The following is a 14132-nucleotide window of genomic DNA, read 5'->3' on the forward strand; positions in this document are numbered from 1 at the left end:
TGTTTTAAAGACAATCAAAACCATTGTTTAAAGACACAGGCCTACAAATGATAAAATACCATTAATTTTAACTGGAAACAATCTGTTATGCTGTTGTCAGGCATTATAAAAGCAATTAATCTGCTGCTCCAGACTTCCGATTTGGAATGTAAATTATGGTCAATAGTTTTTTTTATCATAAACGTGCTTATTTAAATGACATGGATAAAAATCAACAAAAAACAATAATTATGTCATTTCTTTTCTTTCTTTATTACATTTCAGAAAAGTCAATAAGATTTTTAAACTCTTATTCTCTGAAGCATCCATTTTTATTAGAATTCATAATTACTCTTTTCTTTCACCATTATCTCTCAGACAGTACTCGCAATCGTACATCTCTATGCACGAAATTTTAGGACTTTTAATTTGAAAGTATTTTTTTTTCGTTGGTTTCTATGGCTTCACAAGGAAGTAACAAGGCGCAAAAATTGCCGCGATTTCGGGGCCTGAAACGTAGGTGTGAATTAAATCAATTTTATGTGTATTTTTATGCTAAGATCAACGAATCATTTAACATCGGGGATGTCATGCTCTTAATAATAAAAATATAACTTCGGTTCTAACCGATCAGTCTATGTGCTTTTAAGTTTCTCCTCCATTGTCTAGATTTGCAGATGCAGTTAACGTTAGCTTCACAACTTGTATTATATGTTAAATCCGAACCAAGTAATTCATGCTTATTCTGATTAATTATTTTAATTACTTTAAATGTTTTCCATTATTTACGTCTTGTGGTAAAATATGCGCAAATTTGTAGGCGACTGTCTGACATGTTTTCTCCCGATTGCCAGGTAAACAAACACTTTTGTTCAAATCTTTCCACTTATTGATTTTCTACGGGTGATTTAATATTGTTACATATATTGTATTGTTTATAAAATGGCAAGTTAGTGCTTCTTATGCAGAATGTATGATTTACATCAGTACCCATGACTGAAAAAAAGCGAAAAAATCTTTCTGTGTGTGTAACGTTACATTATTGAATTACATGTAATGGAGGGGCTGCAATAAAGTTGTCCTCTTTTTCAGCTGATTGTCACGTGCATCTGAACTCCAGGATCAACACCAGTGTTCATTGAGAGAGAGGGACAGGCTGCAAGATGCCACCTGTGTCTGAAGTGGACATAGGTCCTGTTGAAGGAAGCTCCGGGGGTCTTACGCGGTCAGATTGCGTGTGCCCCATTTGTCTGGACATCCTCCTGGAGCCGGTCACCTTGCCCTGCACACATACATTTTGCAAACCATGCTTCCTCGAGACAGTGGACAAGTCTAACATGTGCTGCCCGCTTTGCCGGAAACGTGTGTCCACTTGGGCACGACTCAATAGCCGGAACAAGACTTTGATCAATATGGAGATGTGGAAACGCATACAGAATGCTTTTCCAGAGCAGTGTGAGCGGAGATTACAGGGGATCGAAGATGATGATGTCAGCGGTGAGTAAAGGGTTCTTGAAGCTTGTGTTTCACTATTTGGTGGAGTAGGACAATAGATATTTCGATCAGTCATTATGGCATTTAGTATGCATGAAGTAGTTGTGGCCAAAAATCAATAAATCCCTAAATAATCATTTTCTCATCATGTAATGGGTTTTCCTCTTCCAGTCATGATTCCAAAACCTCGGGTGTGTCAGCCGGGTGAAGTGAGAAGAGAGTATGAGGATCAGATCAGTAAGGTGAGGGCTTTATGATGGTCTAATATTGAGTTTTTAGCTGGCAGTGAATAGAAAAACAGCCACATCTCACTGAAACGCACATTACATTCTAATCTCAAGTTTACATGACAGTTTTGTGTGCTTGTCATGCTAGTCAGGTTTTCGCTATAGTCTGGTATGGTTGTCTTTACCTCATTTCGTGCATTAAACAGCTGGTGGAGGAGAAACGAGCTCTGGAGGACGCCGAGAAGAGAGCCAGTGAGGAATATATCCAGCGCCTTTTAGCCGAGGAGGAGGAGCCGCTGGTGGAGGCCAGGAGAAGACAGGAGGAGAAGCAGCTAGAGGATGATGAGCGATTGGCCAGATTGATCAGCCAAGAGCTGGTGAGGTCACACATCACAGATGGACTGATACTGGAGTTTGGTATTGGTTCATTGGGTGCAAATTCAAAGATCTGTCATGCACATGTAGGATGAGAAAGTACTGGAAGATAAAACTGGGTCTTTGGAACTGGATCAGTTAATGATGTGATGACATCTACTTTAGTAAACTTTTGAAGTAATCTTCTTTGTAGTAAGCAGTCTTTGCTAGAGTTATTATAGTATTGATTTTAGTTTTAAATTTTAAATTAGCTTTTACTTTTAGATTTTTTTCTTTAATTTTAGTTCAAGTTTAAGCAATTTTGGTATATGCATTTTATACTTTATTGGTTTATTTTTATTATTGCTGTATATTAAATGTGTATAAGGGGTGCTCCGATCAGGATTTTTGGAGCCGAACACCGATCCTCGATCACTGAAAGCTGTATCGGCCGATACGATCACCGATTACTTGAGCTATTTGAAGCTTTCTCAGTACCAGAAGAGAAAGTCTCATGAATTAACTAATGAATATTAGTAAGTAACATATTTGGTAACACTTTCCTTGAAGCATTTATGTATCATGCATTATAAAGAATTATTATTATTATTCATAATGTGTATTGTAAAGCATTATATTTAGTTGTCAGGAATTATAAACAATTTAAAATGTGTAATGTAACAATGAATTGCTTAGTGTAATAATGTATTAACTGTAATAACAATTATCTATAAGACATTACAATGCATTAAAATGTGCATTACAATGCTTTAAAACTACGTTTATAATAAATTGAACATAAATGCTTCAAGGACAGTGTTACCACATATTTTCATAAAACATAGCAGCCTGTGACATGAGTCCCAGAAACCCTTTGTCTTCCACAATATAAAGTGGCCATGATCAAAGCAAATTTATTACATTATTTTGTCTTATAATCTGATATTTCTTTATGCTTCTTACTGTCCTTGCAGTAGGGTTGATGCTTTTAAAAATGTCTCTGTTACTGACTGCTGAGGAGAGGTTGCGCAAGACTTTCATTTTAGACTTTTCATTTATTATTCAATGTTTCTGTTGTCTGACATAAAGAGTAATCTAATTACAAGCAAATGTTTATGTCCATATTTCCAATCAGTAACAATGACAGGTGCCTGTAAAAGTTGTTTTGTACTCACAAGAAAGCTGTGGTTTGGTCATATATGTGCAGATTCTGCCGCTCACTGAACAGAGAAAACTTAGTGAGAGACATTTTTCCACTAACTGAAAGCTATTATTTATCCAAAAAGACGCTATTTTATGAGGTATAAACTCTGTAAAGACGCGATAGCCTGCCGCTCACAATCATGTTCAGTCCATTCACGATCACGTTCTAATGACACGTAATGATAAATAGGGGAATTACAAATCCCCTTTATTGTAGTCCGTCAAAATGACAGATTGCCTTCAAATTTTTCCATCACTGGTAGAATGAATTTTCGGTTGACGCGATCTCTGCAGCTGAGTGGCGCTCGAGCTACTGAACTGTCCTGCTCTCTCTAAGCACAAGCTAACTTTGAAAACTACTCGCACTCCTTTATGTGACTAACCCTCAAATGTCTAAAGAGGTTGCTGGTGTAAAAATGTTTTGGGTGCTTCCCACATCGTGGAATTCGCTTAGTACACATCTTTCAGATTGATAATGCATGTCTATTTCACACACCTTGTAGAATTGCCAGACTGGTGAAGCCATTTTCATAGTACCTAAAAAAATGTCTCGCCAATTTTGTGTCATCTGATCGGCTTTTCAGGATCGGCCTTTTTGAGACCGCCGATCATGATCGGCGACCAATCGCAACACCTCTAATGTATATATATATTTAATTTATTATTATAACTTCCGTTTATTTTTGAGGCAACATTCGAAAGTTTCCTTGAGTAAAGTTTTTCCAAATCATTTTAGGTTAATATTTGATTTGATATGATATGAACGAACAGGAACTTGTTCAAAGTATCAATTTTAGTAAACTAAAATAACCTTTGTCTGCGCATGTTTCTTTGAAAGTTTGCTGTATAAATCTCACCTAAACTCAAATGGAAGCTTTTAAGAATTGTTTTGAGTTTACTAGATATCATGCATGCAATGTGGAAAGTGTCTGAACCTCCACATCAACTTCTGTTAATAAAAAATGATGTAATGCTGTTTTTGTCTGTGCAGAATTCAGGACCAATCTCTGAATCATCTTGGAACATCAAGCCTGTTGATGCTACGCCAGTGAAGAAAAAAAAATCGAATTTAGGGGATATTGAGAAGTAAGTGTCTTCTGTTAGTATCTGCGCTAATCTATAAAAAACCCATTCACACAAACCACTGATCCCAGAAAATTGACGTAAAATTGCCAGAGTGCCTTCTGTGTGAGTGCAAACGCATCCCGGATTGATCCGAAAAGTGATTTATTTGCTTGTTTTTCTAAACAAAAACATTGCAAACAATATAGCTCAGTGGTAAGAGCATTGCGTTAATAACTCAAGGTTGTGGGTTCGATCCCAGGGGATTGCAAATACCTATGTAAAATGTATCGGATAAAGCAATGTAAGTCGCTTTGGATAGAAACGTCTGCCAAATGCCTAAATGTAAATGTAACATAAACATGATGATCATATACCGACATAAGTGTTTGTTTATGGTTTTCAGCGCATAATGGACATTAATCTATAGGCCCTATTAACTGTTTTTTCATTTGGTCTGCATGAGCTAATTCTACAAATAGTTACAAAATGTAAATGCTAAAAAACTTTGCAACTCAAATTTTGTTTTAAAAAACGATAAACTTATTTTAAACTCACATTTTTGTACAACATATTACTGAAAAAGTATTATTCCGTGCCTTTTGTATTGCCGTTAGGCTATGTTGCAAAAATAATATCAAATTTTTACTTCCCAGAATCGTATTATATTTTTTCAAACCGGCTGTGTGAATTTGCTCTGAACAATTTGCTTTTATTTGTTTTCATATGACATTTTATATTTAGCTTAATCTCGTTGGGCTATAGCCTTCCTTGCGTTCTTGTGCCTCATTCCTCTTCGTTGTTCATTTGCAAAAATATATGCTACAGAATACCAAACAAAAAAAGAGAGATTATTTAGGCCTATTTGGACCTAAATAAAAGAAGGCTGTAATTATAACAAATTGTGCCATTTAGCCACCTTAAAACACCCCAAGGAATTATCTTTCAACGTGCTCAACCCTATTGTCACGAAGAAAAAAAATGCATGTGACATTACATTGAAGTTTATTACATCACGTATCTTTACAGGATCTTCATGGGATGTGTGTGAACACAAGCACAGAATCCAGAAAATCACTTGCCGTGTGAATGAACAAAATCTAACGTTCCCGGCCAAATTCCTGGACACATTTTCCATGTATTTTCCTGGATCTCTGTGTGAAAGGACTTAAGTGTTATGCGTAGTTCACCTTCAAAATGAAAATTCTGTCATCATTTACACACCGTCTTGTCATTTGAAACCTTTATTACTTTCTTTCTTCTGCAGAACACAGAGGAATTTTCATTGTGAAGGTGAACTACTCCTTTTATGTTGTGTTGTGGATGAGTAACTTGACTTTTACAAATAGCACACTTAGCATTGTAACGCTACATTTTTAACGAGAGACCTGCACACCTGCGTGTTTGCAGTAATGTGACAGAAAAGCCAGGGATAATATTATTTACGCCTCGTATTGTTTCTATCTTCAGCAGTAAAAAAATCACACCAACATTTGAAAGAGTAGGTCTATAAAAATACACATGTTATCAGTAATAAGCAGCATGAAGAGGAAAACTTACCAGTAGGCTATCAGTGTTTATTAACGCATTTTGTTTTTCTTTTGAGTTATTTTATTTATTCGATTTCAATATAGGCCTTTATTTCTTGTTTTTGAAATGCTTTGTTTATTAAAACGAAACTGCACACGGTTTCATTAACAGTTAAGTATGAGATTATAAACGTTGTTTAAACTTGGCGAAGTGATCTGGAACTGTAATGCGGTCAGCAGACCTGGAACACCTTGATAGCTGTGCATTTACTGCAAATTAATGCCCACTCGTAGAACGTTTGTCAAGCAATCAGATTGAAGCATTCAACAGCTCCTTGGTATAATAATGATTAATAATTAATGAATTATTGATGATATTCCCATTCATCTTAGGTTTCTTCGTCCAGTGCCACATAAACAGTCGACCAGTTCTGAGAGCAGCCCAAACTCCTCCCTTATGGCTAATAAGGTAAAATGCTTCTTAATTAAGTTGCATATCGTGGCTGTCCTTCTGAAACCTTTTATCTCAAGATTTCGTGATTTTTAAAAATGATTATTATTAGTCAATTTATGATTGTCACTAGGATTTTCAAATATGTAAGCAATAAAAGTATTAAACAGTGCCTGTCCAATTTGACATCACAGTATTTAATCTTTTAGAAAGGACAGTGTTTTTTGGAGGATTTTGAATGACAGCGACAACAATAGTACACAATAGTGCATAATTGAAAAACTTACTTTAATTACCATCAAAGAGTTTTAAAGTATTACAAATGTAAATGTTACATTTACAAATGCTGTTTTTTTGTTCTTGAGGAAAACATTCTGAACCCTCAAAAACCCTCTTGTCAAACTCTCAAGAGGACACTGATGAGACCATGCCAGTGCTGGATTACTATGGCAAGCCCTCAACCTCCAACTCTCATCCTAGCTGCTCGGAACAAACTTTCAACAGTCCCAACAACACTACATCCAAACGGAAGAGTTCAGAGACGGAGGTCGAACCCGAAGCTGATCTACTCAACAAGAGACCGTGTTCTGATTCACACTTTGAACTCCCTCCAGCCGAAAGCTCCATCCTTTCAGAGATGTCATGGTGCGAGGAATCCATGCAAAGTCGCTGGCAACAAGAGGAGGAGGATCGACGGCTGGCGATGAGACTTCAGAGGGAACTGAACCGCGATTACTCCGTGGATCGCAGGAAGGGTTCGGCCGACAGCTATCAGCTCAGGCAAAAAAACAGCTCGGCTTCCACAAGCTCAAACCCGGATGAGGACAACACAAAAGGGAAAAGTGCAAAGAGCTCCACAGGACCGAGGGAGGACAAGGAAAAAGCTACTAAGAAACTGTCTGGAACAGGCTCCCACCTAGTTGCAATGAACTCTGGGAAGAGTCCTGTGTCCTCTTCAACATCAACAACAGTCCAGTCCACTCCTCTGAAGAAGGGAACCAAGCAGACCACCCTTACTGAGATGTTTCCCAACATGGGCAGCTGAAGCTGTCCTCTCTTGTGTAAGACGGATTTATTTTACATCCGAGACTACAAATCATAACAGATGTGAGATGCATTGCTGCTACTGAAGGATGCTGTCCACAGTCATAGCTTTTCAATTTCTTCCTGTATGTTGCTAATACCCCTTTGGTGCCTTTTCAAGCTGTCATTTTGGGAGTATGATACTTTTAAGTCATGATACAATAGTTTTATTACTAAAAGCATTTATCAGTTGACTAGTTAAGAGTTTAAAATAGTATGAATGCTGTTAAAAAGTTGTACACATGTTTTATTTGTACGCATTTGCAGATGTTTCACACTTAGTTTCAATAAAATATTAGGTTATGGAAAAATAAGTTGTTGGAGTGTGGTCATTTCATGTGTGAAAAGTTCAAGGGGATAAACAAGGAATTTTCTCCAAATAAAAAAGATATATAAATATTTTGTTTCATTATACTGCTAGGACACAGAAGTTATCAACCTTGGAATTGCAACCATATCAGTGTTTGCCAGATATGTGAATTATGTTCATTCTGAATCTAAATTTATTATTTTTATCTGATTTTATTAGAGATATGTGTTTCGCAAAAAAAAAAAATTCTTTCTGTGAACAACTGAACACATTTCTTCCAAATATGTGCCATTTTTGTGAATTATATTTAGACATGACAGTTGTTGAAAAAAATCAATGGAACAATTTTTCCCAAATTTACAATAAAAGTACTCATCGTCATGTTGATCCAACTCTGAATATGGCTTTCATCTACAAAACACAAGAAAATATTTTGAAGAATGTTGGTAACCAATCAACAATGACCACCATTAAAATTGTATGGACACAAAACCACTACGATATTTCTCATAATCTTTTGTGTTCAACAGAATAATACACAGTAATATAGACAGCGGCAACAACATAAAGAAATATTATGTGGCCCAAACTTAAAGTCCTAGTGAAATAAAAAATAACAATGCCTATTTTTCATTAAATATTAAATAGTTCAATACGGGTCATTCTCTTTTAAAAAAAATTGTGCCCTCATAATCTTTAGATAAAATCTGAAAATGCACTTCATTCCTGTATCTTAGAGGCCGTTTACACGAGACAGTTTTCAACTGAAAACATAAAAAAATGTCTGTTTATACAGAAACTGCGTTTAAGGGGACTGAAAATGCAAACTTTAGAAAACGGGTCTCAACGTGCAACTGCATGAAATACACTACCGACTTTTATGCAGATTTTTGCCCAGATTTCCAGTCTGGGTCAGTGGTGAATTGTTACAGAATGGGCATTTTCCAAATGGCAATTATGCGCCCTTGAAGGGCCCTTCGTGAAGGGGACGCACGCCATTTGTAGGGGCGTTTCAAACGAAAGTGAACACCTAAATCCCTTCGTAAAGGGCTCTTTCAGAAGTCCGTTTGTGTTTGTTTTACACTATTTTGTCAGTGATAAATATGATTTGAGATTTTTAAACTATAATAACTTAATTTAGTTTATAGGAAAGTTTAATAGCCTATGTTTAAAAATAGCTACTTGTTTATAGGTTTCCTTTATCACATATTCCCTTTATTAATAATAAAATACAAGATGAAATAAAACATTATTACACAATATTTAACAAGAACTATTAAAATTGTTGTTTAATTTCAACAAAGGAGCGCTGGATTCAGAGTGCATGTGCGGCGTTGTCAAGGTAACATTTGGCCAGTCCTTTCCTCTTTGAAGGGAGTCCAAACGGAGAGAAATGAATGCCCTACACCCTTGACAGAGTTGACTTCAAGGGCTCAGCCCTTCAAAGGGAGCTGGGCATACGGTTGCTCACTTCCGTTTGGAAAATGCACTCTATCGGTACACGATCCGGGAAGCATGCACGATGACAAAAGTGACGTGCATAATGACGTAGTAGAAAACGCGCATGCGCAAATGGTAATTCTGCCCGATCTGTTCGACGCTTGCGCACCTTTGTACCGTGAGTCCTCATTCACTCACACCGAAAGAAAAGAGAAGTTTGCCCTTTAATAAAGGTTCAAATTGCCACATGTCAAGTGAACCAATTCATTAAAACAAATTTTAGTATGAATAATCATCACAGTTAAGAATAGCTATAAAATTAAATCAACATCAATAATGTTCCCCTTCAGTCGGGTCTCAAACTGTTTCAAACTACTTAAAAAAACTGCCATAAATTGTTTCGGCCGGAAATAGACGCACTTTCGCGCATGCGCTGAACAAATCGTGTTTCCGGGACGGATCGGGTAGCTACAGATCCTCGGATCGGGACACGACCCGTCCCGGAAACACGATGTGTTCCGCGCATGCGCGAGACTCTGTTTACTTCTGGCCGAAACAATTTACGGCATTTTTAATAAAAGTTGTTTGACACAACTCTTTCCATACCGGAAATATTTTTTTAATAAACTCTTTATTGAACATTGCACTTAACATCAAAAAACATTAAACGAATTACAATTTGTAATGGTTTGGAGAAACGTACTGAATGGAGGGATACACTATCCTTTTAAGAGCGAAAAAAAAATTTTTCTAGTAATTTTATGTTATTTTTTTATTTTATTTTTTAATACCAATAAAAATAAAATATGACAAAATGTTACGTGTTCGGAGTGAGAAATATTTTATTTATAAAAAAATGTTTTTAATAAATAGAAAAACTAAAATACAATAGTTTTTTATGAGTGATTCTTTTTTTTGGCAAAATATGTCATGGTTAATATGTGGCACAAATTGTTACCCCAATTAAATAATTGTAAAATAAAAATCTAACTCAATACCTTACAATTGTTAGACACCATTCAGCAAAGTGTGTTTTATTTATAAATTATGCTGTACATATTTTAGCAAACTTTAACAAATAAAAAAAGTTTTAAAAAAACAAAGTCTGTATTTAGAAAACACACAGACTTTCTAGAATTCATTCAATTTATTTATTTATACATTTGTTCCTTCTCTTCATTCGTTCACTCACTCACTACCTCCCTCCACCCCTGCCTCCCTTAGTCACACACTCACTCACTTATCTATATACTTAAATTGCTGATTGAGGAGAATGCTATTGACCTTTAGGCCTTGTTTATCAATACAAAACAGGAATTTTGTAATGGTTTTAATTGTAGAATGCTAATGGTTCTTTTATCAAATCATTTTTTCTTCAGCATGACACCCAAATACATGAACTGAACAGGTCATTTAAAGTTAATGTATAATTTAAGCACATGACATATTGTGTAACGTTAGACAGTCAGTTTCTCTGTATTTACCTTTGAGGGTATAATTCGTAGACACCTGTTTTACCTTCCAACACTCTATAGGGCTGTCAGGAGTTTCTTATTTTAAGAGATAATATTAAAGTTGTACATTAAATGCAAAATAATCCATACCACTATCACATTTACTCATCACTCTTCACCAAATATCTAACTGCAGGACTATTGTCATGAGACGCTTTTGCACATGCGCAGTACAAATCGAGCAACACCTGAACGGATCGAGTCGATTGTAGTAAAAACTGGATGAACCGTCTGTTGTTCATATTCTTGATGAAAATGGTCACTTTTTGAATCACAAATATTTTGCTAAAAATATGATTTGCAATGTGATTACAAGAAATATCATAAGGTGTTAAATAGTATTCCCAAGGCTTTTGATATGTTGGTTAGAAACATGTTGCCCAGTGTATCCTTGGTTATTAATTTACCATCTTTACAAATGAATGGGAATGATTTTGTTAGGAATAGTTTTCCAAACAAAGTAATACGAACTTTACTAATTCATGACAAATTTTCAGCTCAGTGTAATTGAAATAATGTGATTCAGTTTTTTTCAAAGAGCTCTCTTAAAAAATTAAGAACCATGTATCTTTCCTATACCTCCCAAAGCCAAGGAAGTACATTATAAAGTATTTAATGATATATAACCTTCCTTGGAATTTCTTAGATATAGGTTTAATACTGATCATAATATATGTACGTTTTGTTGATTCAGAAATTGAAACAACGGCACATTTATTTTTTGATTGTCAATACAGTAGAGCTTTGTGGTCTTATCTGTATAAGTGGCTAAAGAATTCAATTGATCTATTGGCTTTTTCCAAAAGGGATATATTTTTTGGAGTATATTTTTGATTATGAAGGAGTTAAACTTTGGATTTTTGATCAATAATATCCTTATTTTGGGGAAATTCCATATTCATAAGTGTATGTGCCTTAAAACAAAAACATTGTTTTTGATTTTTCAAAAATAATTTTGGATTTACTGTAAATCTTTAGTTAAAATTAAATCGAAAGTCGGACGAAAACTATTAAAATTGGTTGAAGAGTTTGAGCTTTTAGAAGACCCTGATGTTATGTAGGTTACTAGATTTTTATTTTTTCAATCTTTGTGTCTTATTTTTATTTATTTATCCTTTACTCAGTAATTGGATGGGCGTATTTCTAAATGTATTTTCTTTTTTGTTTTATTTGTGCTCTTGTCTTTCTTAGAAATTCTATCGTCAAATTTAATATGCCTTATTGTAATTGTTTCTGAAGCATAATAAAAAAATAAAAAAAACTTGATGAACCGGAAGTGGCGTCCGTTTCAGAACAAATCGTGTTTCCGGCACGGATCGAGTAGCGACAACCCACCCTCCTTTTCACCCAGAAATGCGTCAAAATACGTAATTTTTTTGAATAAAAACGAACTCAACTTCTTGTTCTTGGGGACTTTAACTTCCGGTAGACCTACGCAAATAACTGTTGAGTAGTATTAATGTATTTAAATACAAATATTATACAACAAAATATTAATACAAATGGCATTATACATTTTTATATTATACGTCAGGGGTATTCAATTAAAGTTCCAATAGGTCCACTCTTTATTTTTTCTTCCAAATGGGGGTCATGCGTCATTTTTTTATCAATTTATCTCACATGGATCTACTTATATAAAATATATAATATTGTATCAGGCCGTTAGTTTATATTTTGACATCCAGATATAAAGTATGATAATTAATATTGGTAGATAAAAAGCTTCTGACAACATAGAGACAACAAATGTAATTTAACAATTAAAATGCTCTCATAATAACCAGAAAACAAAGTAACTTACTTAACGTGCCTTTCCATGGCATTCATATCAGAACTATTTCTATCTTTAAATAATTTCACAATTAGAAAGTTGTTCATTACAAAATGTGAACCTGCTTGTGAAAACCAGCAAAAGCCTTTTTACGGTTTTTTAATTTGTACACAAATTCATCTTACAGAATATTCTGTGAAACTATATAAAAACAAACTATTCAATATTGACTGAATAATACCACTGTAAAGTTTGAAATCTTAAAATTAATGCTAGATTATGAGTCTTAAGCCTAGTTTTTCACAGGGTCAAAAATATTTACACGCTGATCAATAATGGTAATGCTAAATTTAAATGAAAACATTATGGTTCATAAAATATCACAAATCTGGTCGAAAGGTTGGAGACATAGACCAAAGAGTAAACAATCCGCCGATTGAGGATGGCTGTTATAAGTTATAATATAACAGTAAAAAAATCATAATAAGCAAACATAAAGTGGAGGAACACATGTGTCTGATGAAACCGTCTAGACTAGAGGGTTTGAGCAACATGATGATAAAGAAATGAAATGTATTCATCCAAATGAATTATATAACAACTCAAATGCCTTTTTGACCTTACTCATATACTATTATGGTCTTGTTTTAAGTATTTCCATATATGTGGTTTAAAGTATTGCACCACTTCCCAGTTCGGTCTCGTGCCTCTCGTCACTGTGTGAATAATAACATTCCTCACCGTTCATTCCCTGTGACAAAAATCCCCCCAATGCTTTTTGTCATAGTGAGTTTGACTTGAACCATCCAAAAATGAACATGTACATTGTGTAGCCTACATTATGTAGGGTATGGTTTGGTGCAATTACCTGCATATTTAATAATTAATGATCTAGGTGTGTCTCTGCATGTAAAAAAAATCCCTCAAAAAGATATTTCACCTTTGAAGCAGGTATTGACCTTCAACCCCATAGCATTACATTTTCAAAATTTTCATTGAAACATAATAACACAATTGTTGCACAGAACAGATTATTAGTCGTATTTAAAAATGATAGCTAATAATAAAAGTCATGTTATGTCAATACTTCAGCCCACAGTGAACCATTCTCTGGATGCTGCCCGTAGGAATGCAAAATCTCCCTACGGCAGATTGCTTCAGGAAGTGTCTCGTGAGTTTGCTGACTGATGGTGGTCTGGTCAGTTGACCTGGTTCTTCAAATGCTATAAAAGTGTCATCAATTACTCATGCACATGTTTCTCACCCACTTATTGCACAAGTGCCACAGTACTTTCATATTACAACAAAGTACACGGATTGTTAAAAACAAGACATATATATTAAAACATACTGTATATGTTGTGTAATAGATATTGTTTGGCAGTTTTTACACACTAGTAGAGGCAGAAAATAACAGCAGATATAGAAGGGACACCAAGTTGCAGATGTTAAGTTTATGTTCGGCTGTTTTGAGTCAAGTTGTCTCTAATGACTTTAAATGAAGCTGTAAATGCCACTATAAATTCAACTCTGATATGATGTCCTTTCTGTTGACTAAAAAAGCTCCATGTTCCCTTTGACGTTTTCATCCGTCCTACAGAAGCATAAAGGTTGGTATGATAAAGTCATAAAGTGTTCATATTGACATTTGACATACGCTTTTATCCAAAGTGATTTACATTGGATTATACTATACATTTAAGTATGTACCA

General features: G+C 34.9%; 1 protein-coding gene across 1 annotated transcript; it reads left to right on the forward strand.

Annotated features, from left to right (window-relative positions):
* Nucleotides 1-416: 416 nt before the first annotated feature.
* On the forward strand, nucleotides 417-7696 carry rnf168 (ring finger protein 168). Its single transcript, XM_056757452.1, is given in 8 exon segments — nucleotides 417-495; nucleotides 1072-1476; nucleotides 1645-1715; nucleotides 1907-2077; nucleotides 4249-4343; nucleotides 6242-6317; nucleotides 6665-6689; nucleotides 6692-7696. Coding segments are annotated over 7 exon segments (1425 nt in total). The 5' UTR covers nucleotides 417-495; nucleotides 1072-1142; the 3' UTR covers nucleotides 7345-7696.
* The last annotated feature ends 6436 nt before the right edge of the window (nucleotides 7697-14132 follow it).

This window comes from Triplophysa dalaica, chromosome 9 (assembly GCF_015846415.1).
Source record: "Triplophysa dalaica isolate WHDGS20190420 chromosome 9, ASM1584641v1, whole genome shotgun sequence".
In the NCBI taxonomy this organism is placed as follows: domain Eukaryota; kingdom Metazoa; phylum Chordata; class Actinopteri; order Cypriniformes; family Nemacheilidae; genus Triplophysa; species Triplophysa dalaica.